The sequence below is a fragment of the Symphalangus syndactylus genome, chromosome 13, assembly GCF_028878055.3.
Source record: "Symphalangus syndactylus isolate Jambi chromosome 13, NHGRI_mSymSyn1-v2.1_pri, whole genome shotgun sequence".
NCBI lineage: Eukaryota > Metazoa > Chordata > Mammalia > Primates > Hylobatidae > Symphalangus > Symphalangus syndactylus.
This window is the reverse complement of record NC_072435.2, coordinates 111,917,262-111,934,284: the sequence shown is the minus strand read 5'-3', so window position 1 is coordinate 111,934,284 and position 17,023 is coordinate 111,917,262. Positions and strand designations below refer to the sequence as shown.

The 17,023-nt window shown below is 36.4% G+C and overlaps 1 protein-coding gene across 2 annotated transcripts in view; it reads left to right on the top strand.

The window, feature by feature from the left end:
- MED13L (mediator complex subunit 13L) overlaps positions 1–17,023 on the top strand; it is a 327,929-nt gene that overhangs the window by 36,752 nt on the left and 274,154 nt on the right. For both annotated transcript variants that reach the window (XM_055236713.2, XM_055236712.2), the window contains exon 2: positions 3,175–3,412. In XM_055236713.2, coding sequence (XP_055092688.1) covers positions 3,175–3,412 — 238 coding nt within the window. The remainder of the gene's footprint in view (positions 1–3,174; positions 3,413–17,023) is intronic.

Here is a 17,023-nt window from a genome sequence, read left to right as displayed (position 1 = left end):
CTTTGATGTTTAAAGATTGATGTTAGGGTTTCTGATTAAAACATACACATTGCTGTCCGGGCGCGTGGCTGACGCCTGTCCCAGTACTTTGGGAGGCGGAGGTGGGCGGATCAGGAGATCCAGACCATCCTGGCTAACACGGTGAAACCCCGTCTCTACTAAAAATACAAAAAATTAGCCGGGCGCCGTGGCGGGCGCCTGTAGTCAGTCCCAGCTACTTGGGAGGCTGAGGCAGGAGAATGGTGTGAACCCGGGAGGCGGAGCTTGCTGTGAGCCCAGATCGCGCCACTGCACCCCAGCCTGGACGACAGAGCGAGATTCTGTCTCAAAAAAAAAAAAAAAAAAAAAAAAGTCTTCTGCTTACCTTTCTGGATTTCAGCTTCTTTTTATTTTTGTTTCCTTCTTTGATGTTTAAAGATTGATGTTAGGGTTTCTGATTAAAACCTACACATTGCTTTTATTTGAAGAAACGAAGGAACTTGGCCAGGCGCAGTGGCTCGTGCCTGTATAATCCCAGCACTTTGGGAGGCCGAGGTGGGTGGATCGCTTGAGGTTAGGAGTTTGAGACCAGCCTGGCCAGCATGGTGAAACCCTGTTTCTACTAAAAATACAAAAATTAGCCAGGCGTGGTGGTGCACAGATGTAGTCCCAGCTACTCAGGAGTCTGAGGCACGAGAATTGCCTGAACCTGGGAGGCCAAGATCATGCTACTGCACTCCAGCCTGGGCGACAGCGAGGCTCCATCTCAGAAAAAAAAAAAAAAAGGAACTTGTAAGATAGAAAAATGGACAAAGGGTATGAACAGACAACTCAAAGTGAAAGAAATAGTACTACTACTAGTGGTATAATGAAAATATCATTTACGGTTTTTGCTGTGTCCCAGACACTGTCTCTTACAAATGCTTCATATGTATACTGAACCAATGAGTTAGTGCAGAGCTGGGATTCAAACCCAGGAATGGTGGCCCCATCTGATCAAAGATGTGATATTGCATACTGATTTCCTCCTAGCAGAACAAGGACTATGTATTAATACAAGTACATACCCTTCGATTCAATTGGCAGATATTTTAAAAGATATGCAATTTGGGAGGTGGCTGTTTGTATTGGGGAGACTATTAATTGAACAGTAATGTGGTAGCACTCATCATGAGTCTTGATATATTCATATTCTTTGGTAATTCAGTATCAAGCAATCTCTTTAAAGGAAATAATCAGGAAAATAACAGTGTTCAAGGATGTTAACCAATTATAGTAATTACAATAGTGGAAATAAAATGGAAGATTGTCCAGTTGTTATGGGATGGCTAAATTATATTTTTTTCCAATGAATAGAATATTATGCAAACATTAAAAGTGTATTTTGAAGAATAATTAGTAATATATAAAAATAAGTGAAAAAAATATAAATCATGCAATATGGTTCCAACTTTAAAAAGTATATGTACAGAAAAAGAGGAAGGACATATATAGTAGGATGCTAATGATTATTATAATGTGATTATGGTGTATTACTTCTGAACTTTTTATATTGGCCATGTAGTGCTTTTATATTTAGAGGAAACCAAGTAACATATAGGGAAACCCTAAATAATGCCAGTGCCAGCTTTTTACTAAACATATTCATTAAAAATTTAGATTTGCATATCTCAGTGTAAAATATAAGTTACTGAGTTTTAGATATTTTTAGTTCGTATATTATCTTTGTATCTTTTTTGAAGCAAAACCTTTTTTGTTGTTGTTGTTTCTTTTTGTTTTTTGAAACAGAGTCTCGCTCTGTCACCCTGGCTGGAGTGCTGTGGCATGTCACCCAGGCTGGAGTGCCATGGCACCATCTCGGCTCACTGCAACCTCCGCCTTCCGAGTTCAGGCGAATTCTTGTGCCTCAGCCTCCTGAGTAGCTGGGATTACAGGCACGTGCCAACACGCTCGGCTAATTTTGGTATTTTTAGTGGAGACGGGGTTTCATGATGTTGGTCAGGCTGGTCTCGAGCTGCTGACCTCATGATCTGCCCCCCTAGGCCTCCCAAAGTGCTGGGATTACAGGTGTGAACCACCGTGCTCAGCCTGAAGCAAAACCTTTTTAATTTGGATTAAATGAAAGGTGATTTTTCTTTTTCTTAAATGTGGTCATTATAGTGATTGATTGCTTTAGCACTTTTAATATGTTTCAGTTATGTTAGTAGAAGATACGGCTGTTTTCTACCTAGTGGTACATGTTTTTTTTTGTAAACAACTTGCTAACAAAAATAATTGACCTTGTGGGGAAGGAGATGCATGAGTAAGGATTCAATGCACTGGCCACCTGGGCTGTTTGGTACAGAATTAAATTATGAATCTGTTTTACGATTAGTTTTCAATATGTAGCTGTAGTTTATAACTGTTTAAGAAATTTAGCTTTCGCTTGTGTTGAAACCTCTTTGAAGTTTAGCTCTTTAAATTTAAGATTTAAGAAATCTTGAAATACAAACGTATGTAATGGAACAAAGATACAGTATCTGTTCTCTGCTGGTTGCAAGTTCTCATGTTTTACAATGTGTGTAAAAAATAAAAGACCAAACTACATTAGGGAATTGTTATAGAAGCAAAGCTTTACTGTTTGCTACATGTTAAAAAACATGAATAAATTGCTGATAACTCTGTATCAGTTTTCTTAATTGCTTCTACCTAAATAGACTTTTGGCATTCATGATGAAACACTCTCGTACTTCATGCTAACTGCTTCCCTAATTAAAAAAGGACTTAAACTGTAGCTTGTGGATGGGAAGAAATTATTTGAAAGAAATTATTTCATATATGCAAGCTTATTTTTAGAATCTTGATTTCTAAATATAATTTGTGAGTTGAATATTGAATGATAACATAGAAAATAGTTTTCTATATAGGCACGTTAGAGTAAATGTTTAGACAAATGATTCAACAGGAAATAATGATTATCAGCTTGTTTTATTTTAGTATTTAATGTAAAGAGCTATGTAGAAATCTTGATAGAAACTTTCTCCCACCTTAAAATTCGAGAAGATTTGACATACATTCTTCACTGGGAGGAATCTTATGATATGAAGTTTCGTGTAAATATTTATTTTAGCACAATTGCTTTTCTGTATGGAAGACTATTTTTAGTGGTCTGTAAGTAAAATGAGAAAACGATTACAATTTTTTGTCTTTTTCCAGGCTGAACTCACGGGAATCAAATGGCGTAGGTACAATTTTGGAGGGCATGGGGACTGTGGACCCATAATTTCAGCCCCAGCCCAAGATGATCCAATTCTGTTAAGTTTCATCCGCTGTCTGCAAGCTAACCTGCTTTGTGTATGGCGTCGTGATGTCAAACCAGATTGCAAAGAGTTATGGATATTCTGGTGGGGAGACGAACCCAACCTAGTGGGTGTAATACATCATGAACTGCAGGGTAAGGTTTCTGTTTTTTTCTTAAAAATTATTTGCATCATATTTTTTTGAACATTGGTAAATTTCAAACAGATTATTAAGACTTGTCTAAAAGAACGATCTTAAGTATTTCATGGATGTCTCTCTCAGAAGGAACATTCTCACCCCTCTTCGTCCCATCCCTGTTTTTTTTTTTTTCTGACTCTTGTCCTTTTCCAGTTATGCTGAGAATCAGAACCTTGTGAACCACTGCTATTAAATGAGAGTATTGTGTCTCCTGGGTGCGGTGGGGTGGAAACCAGGCTAAGATCCACTGTTTTTAAATGATAGTGAATTGTGAGTAACTAACAAGACAGTGAATTGAACAGTTACTGTTTTTTTCCTTGGACTGTGGTTGTTACGGTTCATTGCCAGCTGAACTCTTTGGTGGAGAATTGGAGAGTGATACAGAAATTTAGTTTTGAGCCTAACTGGACAAAATTGTGAGATTACATTGAATAGTATTTTGAGGAAAGATGAATATATAGGATCTGGTCTGAATTGGGTGTAGCAAATTTTCTTTTGCTTTTATTTCTGCTTTTCATGTAATTTGGTGATTCCAGGAAACATTGGCTCCAGTGTTGCCTGATTTTTAGCTTCAGATTGCATCTGATATCTGGAAACTGAGTTACTATAAGAGTTTCATTTTTCTAAGCTGCTTTATATATTTACCACAGTTCTATAAGCAGGAACTTTTATCAGTTGTCTTTGAATTTCTGGTAAAAATTTTTACCTTTCTATCTAAGTGTTTCTATTTAGTATGCCAAGGGATTTTCTAAAGCAAGACTAATTCTAATCTTTAGTTAGTGTATTAACTCTTCTTGACTTAGTCTCTTAGAGCCATCTTTTATTATCTCCAAACTATATAGTGTTAATCTGTGGCTAAAAAATTTCAGATCGTGTTTGAAATGTTTTGTTACTTGATGTTTTTAAATGCTTTTTTTTTTAAAGGAAGGAGTAAAACTAACTTTAATGTATGTTCGAGGCTCTGTTCTAAAGCTTTTACATTTGCCTGAAGGATTTCCTGCCAACTTTTGCTTGACACCTTGCTAGTTTTTCTTGGCAGCCATTTTTTATCTGTGATATCTCCTGCCACAGCAGCCAGAGGGCGATAAACCACAATGGACTAATTGAACTGTTTACTTTATGGTCCATTTGTCTGTTCCGCTCAAACCTTTATCCTGATATTTTTTAGGATATTTGGTTTATAAATAAGAGAACCCATTGTGGGTGACATTGCTTGATTAGCTGGGTAATCAGCAAAATCCCAGAACTTAATGTTCATCTCAAAGCCTGTTCTATGTAGCTAGCAGTTAACTTAGGTAAAATTAGAGTTTCAGAACATCTGGATTCTGTTTATCAGAATTTTAAAAATAAGATGTCACCTAGAAGATAATTGCAACATGTTTGTTTGTCCATTAAAATATGAAAACATGTTTTTACTTTTTTCACCATGTAGTAGAGAGGTATAAAGCTTTTTAAAAAAGTGTCTTTCTTATTTTTCATGATTGTTTCTGTCATCTTCTGTTTCTCTGTATTAATCTCTTACATTTTAGCTTTTTGGTCTGCTCTTTGTTAGTGTGGTACGTATCATTTTGTAATGATGAGGAAACCAAACCTAACTGCTAATTAGGCTTGTTTAGTTGATAATATAGAATAAAATTACTTATCTATGCCAACAAAGAAAATCGTCAATGTTCTTAGAAGTAGCTTATTAAATTATTGTGTTATTTTTCATGGGCTTTGTTACTGAGTTAACAAAAAGGGGTAGGGCGTTTAAATTTTGGGATAGTTGCTTTAGATTGCATGTGTAAATTAATATCTTAAGTATTTTTTGGTAAAGAGTTAAGCAAAGATTGAATTATTTTTTAGATATTTTTAAAATTGCAGAAACACTACATTTAAGTTAGAAAATTAGGAAAACAGAATCATCATATGGAGAAAACAAAGAAATAAAAATACTGAAATCTGAAAGAGTTTTAGATGTTTTATGTATAAGTGAAATTGGTACCATGCAGTTTTTCTAATTTTCTAATTAAATGTAGTATTGTGAATGTTTTCTCTTGGGAATGATTACTTTTCTTTGGAGTTTGAAAGTGGTATAAACTGTTTATATTTTGTATTGTACCGGGAAAGTATTACAGTAACGGAATAATTATAATTTCATTGAGTGTGTCTCCTCTTTTTAATATGAATTTTGAGCAAGTTTTTAGATCCATTTATGTGAAGTGTCCATTTTTGTAGGTAAAAGTAGTTGAAAAAGGTAATATATGGTTCAAGCTAATAACAGAAAATATCTAGCCTTAATTAGAAAAATAAGTCATAAAGACAACTTTGTTTCAAATAAGGGGAGATACAATAGCAGTCATGAAAAACTGAAGGATACAAAGAGAATATTTTAATTGGTGGCCATACAAAGTGGAGATATTTTAGAATCTATTTCATTCTCTAATATATTTGAGTCATTTTATTTTGGGTAAAGTAAATTATAGGCCGAGCATGGTGGCTCACGCCGGTTATCCCAACACTTTGGAACGCTGAGGGGGCCCGATTGCTTGAGGCCAGGAATTTGAGACCAGCCTGACCAATATGGTGAAACCCTGTGTTTACAAAAATTAAAAAAAAAATTAGCCAGGTGTGGTAACGTGCGCCTTTAATTCCAGTTACTTGGGTAACTGAGGTTGGAGGATCGCTTAAACCTAGGAGGCCAAGGTTGCAGTGAGCAGAGATAATGCCACTGCACTCCATCCTGGGCAACAGAGTGACACCTGTCTCAAAAAAATAAAATAAATAAATAGTAGCAGAATCCTGTTAGCAGGCTTTAATATTAAGCATGAGATTACCATTATTTGTAACATTTTTAAAATAGGGACATTTTACTGTTTCTTACATTGCTTCTTATTTATGTTATTTGGCATTTCCTGGCTGGTCATGGTGGCTCATGCCTGTAATCCCTGCACTTTGGGAGGCCTAGGCAGGAGGATCACCTGAGTTCAGGAGTTGGAGACCAGCCTGGCCAACATAGTGAAACCCCCTCTCTAGTAAAAATAAACAGAAATTAGCTGGGCATGGTGGTGGGTGCCTGTAATCCCAGCTACTGGGGAGGCTGAGACAGGACAGTCGCTGGAAACCGGGAGGCAGAGGTTACAGTGAGCTGAGATCACGCCATAGCACTCCGCTGGGCAACACAGCAAGACTCCATCTCAATAAATAAATAAATAAATAAATAAATAGCAGAATCCTGTTAGCCAGCTTAAATTAAGCATGACATTACCATTATTTGTAACATTTTTTAAATAGGGGCATTTTACTGTTTTTTAAATTGCTTTTTAGTTATGTTATTTAGCATTTCCCTTTGTCTTCATAGTGTACTCCAAATAGCATACTACCAAGAAACCTCACAGTGAGATATAATACCAGAGCAACCATCTTGCGTTTAAATGTATAAAGTATCCCATAAAATGAGAATAATCCTACAGCATACACACACAAGTTAGTTTTATGATATTATACTTTTTGTTTAATTGCTTGACATATCTCTAATAGTCTGAGAGAAGACTATAACACGTTTATAGTCTGTCCTTGTCACTTGGATAAACACTTTTGGGTTCCTGTCTCGGGAGTTGTTAATGCGTGTGGTGTAGTGATTCAGAGCACGGGCTCTGGGTTGCTTGGGTTTGAATGCTTGCATAGTCACTAGCTGTGTATGCTTGATCTAATTATTTAACTTAAACTGTGCCTCAGTTTTCTCACTGTTAATTAGGTTATGAGGTTAAGAAAAATTAAAAGTACTTAGAGCAGCATATATAGCAGTTAATCTGTAATTGTAACTATTGCTACTGCTACTGTGCAAAGACCTACAGGCTGCAAATGAATTGTGGCAAGAACAGGTTACCTGGGGCTTAGGGTGGGAGTGAAATAGTCTCCCCTCTAAAAGGCTGAGTAGGTGGGTCATAGTGTGGAGTACACAGAACCAAGGATAAGACATTTGGACTTAATTTGATAGATTTTGAGGAATTAAAGGTTTCTGATCAGGAAAGAGATATAATTAGGAAGATTAACTTAGTAATATACGGGATTAATGTGTACAGGAAAACCATAATATTGTGATTTTAAAATTCTAAATTGGAATATAAACTTAAATATTCTGTTCAGGATACAGATGTGTTTAAATTAAAAATACTAATGATTATATACTATAATTCATATTAATAGTCTTTAACAATTTTATTATACCTTTGCTGTTTTGGCCTGACTAAATTCTGCATTTTAATTTAAGTTTTAGAGATTAATACAGTGTGCTGAGTGGACTTCTCCTAATCTACCAAACGAATACTTCTTACTTTTTTTTTTTCCCCCCTTTAGACGGACTCTTGCTCTGTTGCCCAGGCTGGAGTGCAGTGATGCAATCTTGGCTCACTGCACCCTCTGCCTCCTGGGTTCAAGCGATTGTCCTGCCTCAGCCTCCTGAGTAGCTGGGATTGCAGGTGTGTGCCACCACGCCTCGCTAATTTTTGTATTTTTTAGTAGAGATGGGGTTTCACCATGTTGGCCAGGTTGGTCTCAAACTCCCGACCTCAAGCGATCCGCCCGCCTCGGCCTCCCAAAGTGCTGGGATCACAGGCGTGAGCCACCGCGCCTGGCAACAAATACTTTTTAAATAAACACAATATTCTGGCCAATTCACTGCCTGTTAGTTAGTGGTGGGAAAGACATGCAATCTGGAAAACCCAAAATAGTACAGAGAGCAAGCACATAACTGCCGACTGCTTGCCCCAAAGCATTACAAATCTCTGGTCCAGAAGGAGAAGTATCAGATTCAGCCTAGTCTGTGCTTAAGAATGTTTGTTGAATCAGTTAATGAAACTTATTTTATGAGGTTCTAATGTAGTGCAGTATTGCACTCCCAGAAGATTGACTTATAATAAATGTGTGAAAATTTTTAATGATTTGATAATGCGAGGATATTGAAGCCTAGTTAAAATAAAGCATATTATTTCTGGTTTTAATTCCCAAGGAGGTAGACATAGCCAATTTTTTGGGTATATTTTCTACCACAAATAGTTAGCACTAAATATGGACTGTCTACAATTTTAAAATTTATGTTGTCTCTTTTTTTGATTATTAGACATATAAATTAAGACTACATCTGTACAACTCTAACAATGATCGTCCCTATAACAGTATCAGAAGTCTTCTGAATTGGTTTTATTGTCAGTACAGGGGTAGATTGGCAGTTATTACCCTTTGTTGTGAATTTAGAGACATAAATATTGCTTTTTCTATTTTTAAGAGTGCTGCCACCTGTGCCAGGAGGTGTGGGCGATTGTAAAAACGTTAGACATAAGAGAGCCTGGAAAAATGGATCTGTTTTCTGACAGGGACCATGGTGTAAGATAATTTAAGATACTAGTACCGTTGTTTATTAAACTGATTGCAAGTGGACATTTTGTAGGAGTGTGGGAAGGCTGAATCTTTTTAGTTTTATAATCTGTATCTATAGATTACAGTTTACAATTCTAAATGGTGGGATTGATAAAACCTTTGTTTAGATAACTCCAAGCAAGAACCTAACTTCTCCACTCCTCCTAGCTTTTTATTTTTAAATAAATATATTTACACACTCATATGCATATGCCTCTTTTTTCCACCTAAACAATTTGAGGCAATTTTCAGACTTCACTGACCTTTGCCCCTAAATACTTCAGCATTTAAGTCCTATGAGAATGTGAAACACTTTTTTACATAACCAGAGCGCTTTTGTCATGCTCAAGAAATTTAATATCGATATAATTAAATTACCTAATATTTAATCCATATTCAAATTTCCCAGTTTTCCTAGCAATACCTTTTATAGTTTTCTCTCTCTCTGATCCGGAATGCAATCAGGATCACACATTTTTAGATGGCTTGTGTCCTCTCATTTAGAATATTCCTGAAGTTGTCTTGGGGATCAATGATATTGATGTTATTTGAAGGGAGCACTTTAGTTGTCCTGTAAAATATTCCACATTTTGAATTCATCTGATTGTTTTCTAACAATTAGAGTCAGGATAAACATTTTTGGCAAGAATATTGAGTAGGTGATGTTGTGTACTTTCCACGGCATCACATCAGAAACACGTCATGTCAGTTTGTCTCAATATTGATGATGCTGAGTTTGATCCCTTGATTAAGGTAGTGTCTGCCAGATATCTCCAGTGTAAAGATATCCTTTCCTTTTGTAATTGTTAAGTAAATTTGGGATGAAACTTTGAGATTGTGTGAATATCTCTTTCCTCAAAAGAGCCTAATTTTGACCCTGTTTAAACCAACCAAAAATTTCCGGAATCACCTGCTTTTAGAAAATCAGTTGAGATCAGATGAAGACTGCATTCTTAAGTCACAGCAGAGTTCAAGAGGAGAAGAGAATAAAAATATTGACGATCTACCAAAGGCAAATTATAATGGCAATGTCACACTATGAAAATGAATAGCCCCTATTGCTTAGCATACCTAAAAAGAGAAGTGTTGACATTGAGTTTTCCAAAATCATAGACAATAATGTATGTAGGAACATATTACTGTATATCTTAGAGTCTGTGAACTTTCAATTGATTTTTGATGGTTTCTGGTTATCCTTAACTAAATGGTAAAAATAATTTCATCAATATTATACATGAATTTATTATCAGTTGAAATTAAAAAATTGCTTTCTGGAAAAGCCATGACTATTTTATATATAAAATTGACAGGAATAAAATTATTTCTTGTCATTCATTTTGAAAATTTCAAGGAGAAAATCTGATCTTTGACTCATTTTCACTCTGTTTTTCTATCTTTTTTTTTTAAGTGGTATTAAATTTGTGAGTCATTGAAATTAATCCCGACTGAATTGGAAAGGAATTGTATTTACAGTATTTGGATTTATTTATTTTTCAAGTATGGAATTCTGGTGATTTTGAAAACATGAATGATACCATTTTGCAGCGGCATTGTAATTTGTAGTATTTTAGATTGGTATCACAGTGCACCTGAAAAAGTAAATTTCATTTTACTTTTTTTTGTTGTTGTTGAGACGGAGTCTCACTTTGTCGCCCAGACTGGAGTGCAGTGGTGTGATCTTGGCTCATGGCAGCCTCCGCCTCCCTGGTTCAAGCGATTCTCCTGCCTCAGCCTCCCGAGTAGCTGGGACTATAGGTGCTTGCCATCATGCCCAGCTAATTTTTTTTTTTTTTGAGTAGGGCTGCATGTTGGCCAGGCTGGTCTTGAACTCCTGACCTCAAGTGATCCTCCTGCCTTGGCCTCCCAAAGTGCTGGGATTACAGGTGTGAGTCACCACGCCCAGCTACTTTACCTTTCATATTTGTCATTATTTTGTGGATAATAATGAAGAATACATTTGTATTTCATGAGAAACAAGTACTTTCAGGAAAAACACATATCCAGTGATAAATGGTAGCTAGGTCTAAGTAGTTTATAAAGTATACTTTTATTTTTCTTGGATCTGAATTATTCAAGTTTTGATGTAAATTTCCTGATTCTTTAAATAATTATATTACCGTTCTGTTTTTCTGTTTTATTTGAAAGAATGAGTTTGCCAAAGCTATAAAGTAGTAAATTTTTCATTGTGTGATTATCGGAATGGTTCTAGTGCATACTTATTAAATATTAGACTCAATATGTAATTATATACTTGAAAGAAAAAGTAACATACTTATTGAGACTTTGGTAAATAATATATTCATATTGTGAAATTATGGTAAGATCGTAATCTCTTTCAGATGAAGAATTGAGAAAGATCTAGTGAATTAGATAAAATTAAGGTAAATATGCTTGAAATTGAGAGAACAAGCTAAAGTCTAACTTTTGAGTGTAAGTAAAATCGATGTGTTACCACAGGCAACTTACTGAACCATGTAATTAGTTTTTTTCTATGAAAAATGAGACATTTATACTGAGATTGTGGTAAAATAGCATATAAAGGGCTTATGTTCTAATGATATGAAAATTAAACAATTGGTAAAAAAAAATTATAATTTTCAGTTTGTTGGTAAGTATAGTTATTGTGGCCTAATGTTTTGTGTTGATATGAAATCACCTACTTATATAAAGTAAACCTGAGTAAAATCCCCTTAAATGAGATGTTAGAGTCACCATTGGAAGAAATAGTGTTGAAAATTGTCTTAACACTAGATTAACTGTTATTTGGTAGATTATATTCTTTTTTAAAATGTGAGTAATTTTTATGATTAATACATTGTGACTGGTAGATAAGTGTTTAGTCTAACATTTTTAAGTGTAGCCATGTTTGATGCCCCCCTCACCATTTGTGTATATTTTATTTCAAAAGCTTGTACTTTCATAGAAAACCTTAAGATTTAGAAGAGGTTGTTGTGGCCTGGTGCGATGGCTCATGCCTGTAATCCCAGCACTTTGGGAGGCTGAGGAGGGAGGATCGCTTGAGCCCAGAACTTTGAGACCCGCCTAGGAAACATAGTGAGATCCCATCTCTGTTAAAAAAATTTTTAAAAAGAGGTTGTTGAACATTAAGATGGCATAGTGATATAGGTAAAGGGTTTTTTTGTTTGTTTAGCAAAATATTTTCTTAGTTTTATTTCTTAGGGAGGCTGAGGTAAGAATCTGAATGTGAAAAATTGAAGAAAAGGTTTAAATATTGGTAGAATTTAGGGCCTGAATAATTCAAGAAAGAATTGTATATTAGAACATTAAAATTGAATGGAGTAGAGCTACACATTTATAGAGAATAACACCTTCTGCTTATAAGAAATTCATTGCGCACGTATATAAATGGCATTAGGTTGGTCGTACTGTTGACATTATTTTATATAGGAGATGAAATAAAAATTCCGTAAAATAAAACTAGGGTTTTCTTAGGAAAGAGGAAGTGGGGAATGGATCTTGGTGGGTCATGAACAAGTGTCCTCTTCTGCAGTGGGACCCTGTCTCTGCAGAAAAGAAAAACAGTAGTTGGGCATGGTTGGTGTTCGCCTTGTAGTTCCAGCTACTTGGGAGGCTAAGGTGGGAGGATTACTTGAGCCCAAGAGTTCAGGGTTACAGTGAGCTATGATTGTGCCACTGCAGTCCAGCCTGAGTGACACAGTAAGACCCTATCTCTAGAAAAGAAAAAAATAAAACCTGTTGTTTAATGTAGCCACCTCGTTAATGATCTTAGCAAGATCTTCTGCATAGAGAAGCTGCAGCTTCTTCATCAGCACTTGCTGCTTCTCCTTGTGCCTTTATGTGATGGAGATAGAATCTTTCCTTAATCTTCATGAACCAGCTAACTCTGCTAGCTCCCAGGTTTGCTTCCTCACCTCTCCCCGTCTTGGTAGAATTGAAGAGAGTTTGTGCCTTGTTCTGGATTAGACTTTGACTTAAGGGAATATGGTGGCTGGTGTGATCTTTCAGACCACCCAGACTTTCTCCATATCAACAATAAGCCGGTTTCACTTTCTTATCATTCATGTGTTCACTGGAGTAGCACTTGTAATTTCCTTCAAGATTTTTTTTTTTTTTTTTTTTGCCGTTCACAGCTTGGCTTCTTGGCACAAAAGCACTAGCTTTCAGCCTATCTTGGCTTTCAACATGACTTCTTCACTAAGCTTAATCATTTCTCACTTTTGATATAAAGTAAGAGATGGGTAGTTCTTCCTTTTCACTTGAACATTTAGTGGCCATTGCAGGGTTATTAATTGGCCTAATTTTAATATTGTTTCTAGCAAATAGGCTTGAGGAGAATAAGAGAGATGAGGAAGAGCCAGTCCTGGAGCAGTCAGAACACATACAATAGTGATCAATTGGTTCAGTTCGCAGTTTTATACGGGTGTGGTTTGTGATGCCCCTGAACAATATAATAGTAACATCAAAGATCACTGATCACAGATCCACCGTAACAGATATTATAATAATGAAAATGTTTGAAATATTGCAAGAATTACCAAAATGTGACACAGACACAAGAATTGAGCACATGCTTTTTGAAAAATGGCGCTGATAGGCTTGCTCGACACGGGGTTGCTACACACCTTAAATTTGTAAAAAATGCAGCATCTGTGAAGCGAAATAATGTGAAGTGCAATAAAATGAGATATTCCTGTATCTTATTGAGGTAGTTGATAAGTTGGAATTACATATCTGCTATCATTAGAGATCTTCTTTCCCCCTTATTTTTTCTTTGTAGAGATCTGTTGTCATAGCCCAGATATTGAAAAATCAGAGATAAATATTAGCGAAAGAATGGGAAAACTATTGGTGAAGCAGGAGGCTACTTTGAGTTGTTTTATGGTCTCTGGATCTGCTTAAAGTATAATAAACTGATGTATAGATCTCTCTGCTTAACTTTCTGTGAATAATTGTTTGAAAATGTAATTACAGATGGTTTCCACTTGGTATTGTTTTATGATGGCTGAGCAAATGGAAATTAAAACTTGATATACTCAGCCATAAGTATCATTGGGCTTAAGGTTAAAAAAAATACCTTAATGGTAGAAATAACAGGTAAATATTTTTTTCCTCTTAAAAAACCCAGATAGTGTAGACATCTGTGGGGTTTTTTTTGAGATGGAGTCTCACTCTATTTCCCAGGCTGGAGTATGGTGGTGCAATCTCTGCTCACTGCAACCTCCACCTCCGGAGTTCAAGCAGTTCCCCTGCCTCAGCCTCCCAAGTAGCTGGGATTAAAGGTGTGTGTCACCACACCTGGCTAATTTTTGTATTTTTAGTAGAGATGGGGTTTCACCATGTTGGCCAGGCCGGTCTCGAACTCCTGACCTCAAGTGATCTGCCCTCCTGGGTCTCCCAAAGTGCTGGGATTATAGGCGTGAGCCACTGCTCCTGGCGGAAATCTGTTTTAAATACTAGAACATCATGAAATTGGATTCTGTTGCTTTAAGCATTTCATGACTGAGCTGCTGTCTGGATGCTACCTGAAGAGGTTCTCATTGAATATCATTATGGCCAGTAAGTGTTCCATAATTTTCTTTAAGCTCCATCTATGTAAATATTTTTGAACAATTTTCCACAAGTACAGGGCCACATACCTATTTCTTATAAACCTGACGTTGATAAAATGCACTCTTTGTATAATTGGGTCTTGTTTTGATCCTGGCACTTTCATATTGGGATTTGGCAGTGAGTTCAACAGAATAAGCATTATCCTCTTGAGGCCCATCTAGGATTGAACTAAAGGGCTTCTACAATATCCACATGATCATACAATTAGTTCCCTCTCTCCCTCTCTTTTTTTTTGTGCTGTGATAGTGTAACTGAATATGAGCTGGTTGCCAGGGTATTGTGGTAGAATAATACCCTGCAGTAAACAGTTAATCATGCAGCAGAACTGGCTTGATTTAAAAAAAAAAAAAAGAATAAGATAAAAATTAGATAAAGCTGAAGTGGCTTTGTGTTGAGAAAGATTGTATGTATATGATGGTAAAAGGAAGGTTAGAGTGTTCATAAATCTGTCGTCGTTAGTCTTTTCCTCATATTTATATAATGTCATATGCAAAATATTTTCCTTTTTAAAAATTACTTTTATTTTTGACTTTGCTAGCACTTGGGGGAAGTAAGACTTTTTGCTAATCTTGAAGGCTTACTTTCTGACACAAGAGAAAAAAAGTAAATACTTGTGGAAAGACTGCTTGAATAAGGGAAGTGTGAACCTATTCAACATGAGGTCTCTTCATTAAGATTGTTTTATTTTTCACAGGTAATCTTGAACTTGTTTAAATGTAAGCTGTTTTGGTGTTTGCTACTTTTAATAAGGCATGTTATTCACTTTGAAATATATTTAGTCTAAAGGAGAAAAATTTAGATACTCTCAGTTAAATTTCAAGCACTATATTTTTTAGCTTACCTTAAAAGTAGCCTAGTAGATATTTATAATGAAAAGATTGCCTGCCTTGGCATCCTTGGACAAATTATATACAACTCTGATTGTTTAGGGAGGTAATAGCATTTGTTGACAATAACTCCTATTTTGGAAACATTTGTCATGCCATTTATTGGTTTCATGAAGAGTATAACAAAGGGGCTCTTGATTTGGGTAGCAGAGGTGGCTGGGAGCAGTTATCCTCATCGCTATGGTAAAGGCTTTATTAACTAGAACTCAGTTGGAGCCCTGAAACAGATTTAAAAGTACCCCCTCATCCCCAGTAAGCACATATCATTTTGTGAAAAAAAGAAGGTTAAATGACTTAAATACAGCAATATCAGTGATTGGTCCCAATATACATAGATACCTATTTGATTCCCGGTATGGTTGAGACAATGTGCTAACTTAGCAGATAGCAAAAACACTTTAATGGGATGTCCTGGGGTCAGTACTGATTCAGCTCAGTTGCCCACACATTTAGAATTATAGTGTTATGTCCTAACAATCAAATGGTGTACGAGAGGATGCTTTAAAAGCACTCTTTAAGCTTTATACATGTAAGGTGTGCTGGACTTGGTGGCTCACGCCTGTAATCCGAGCACTTTCGGAGGCTGAGGTGGGAGGATCGCTTGAGGCCAGAGTATCACTTGAGCCCAGGTATTGGAGACCAGCCTGGGCAACATAGTGAAGCCTTATCTCTACAAAAAATAAAAAAAATAGCTGGACATAGTGGCATGTGCCTGCAGTCCCAGCTACTTGGGAGGCTGATGTGGGAGGATCAGCTAGGCTTCAGAGGTCAAGGCTACAGTGAGCCAAGATTGTGCCACTGCACTCCAGCCTGGGTGACAGATTGAGACCCTATCTCAAAAACAGAACAAAACAATAACAACAACAAACAACAAACCCCAAATGGTAAGGTGTTACCATTGTTAAATGATCTCTTATATTTAGAATTACCACCATTTATTTGAGCCTATATTATGTTAGGTGCTATGTAGAATACAGAAATGAATCAGAAACATTTATGCATTTCAGGGGCTCAGAACCTAGTAGAAGAGATAGTATATACACACAAAGCATTGTTAAAGGGTAGAAAGTAAAGTCTCCTATGTGGGGCCCATGGTATTCCTGGAGTTTTATGTAAGAGGCTGAGCCTTGAGGGTGAGTTGATTTTTGGGCATAATAACCTTAAAGGGTAGATAGAATTTGGATATATGGCTATGTCAGGGCAAGCATGTGCGTGTAACTGCACATTCAAGGATCTAGAGTAGGGAAGTTTGAGATGTGTATTGGGGAAGAGTTAAAGATGAGAAATTGATTGAAAATGAACATTTGGGCCTGTTGGAGCTTAAACACTAGGCTGAGTAGTTTGGGCTTCATAGGTAGTTGGGATCTTAGAGGGTTTTTGAATAGGACTTAGATAGAAGCTCCTAGCAGATTATAAACTGTATGGGGGTAGGACCTGCATTGCCTTTTGCCCATCATTGTAATTCCAGGACCATCGTAATGCCTGGTACATGTGCTCGCTTTGGCAGCACACATACTAAAATTGGAATGTAATGCCTGGTACGTATTTGTTGAATAAACCAGTGAGCAGATTTAATGAATGTAATAGAAGTTTGTGTAAAGATTATCAGTCTGGCACCATTGCATGCTAGGAAGACTTCCTGGTGTCCTGTAACACATAGGAAAACATGACATGATGTTGTTATAGGATAT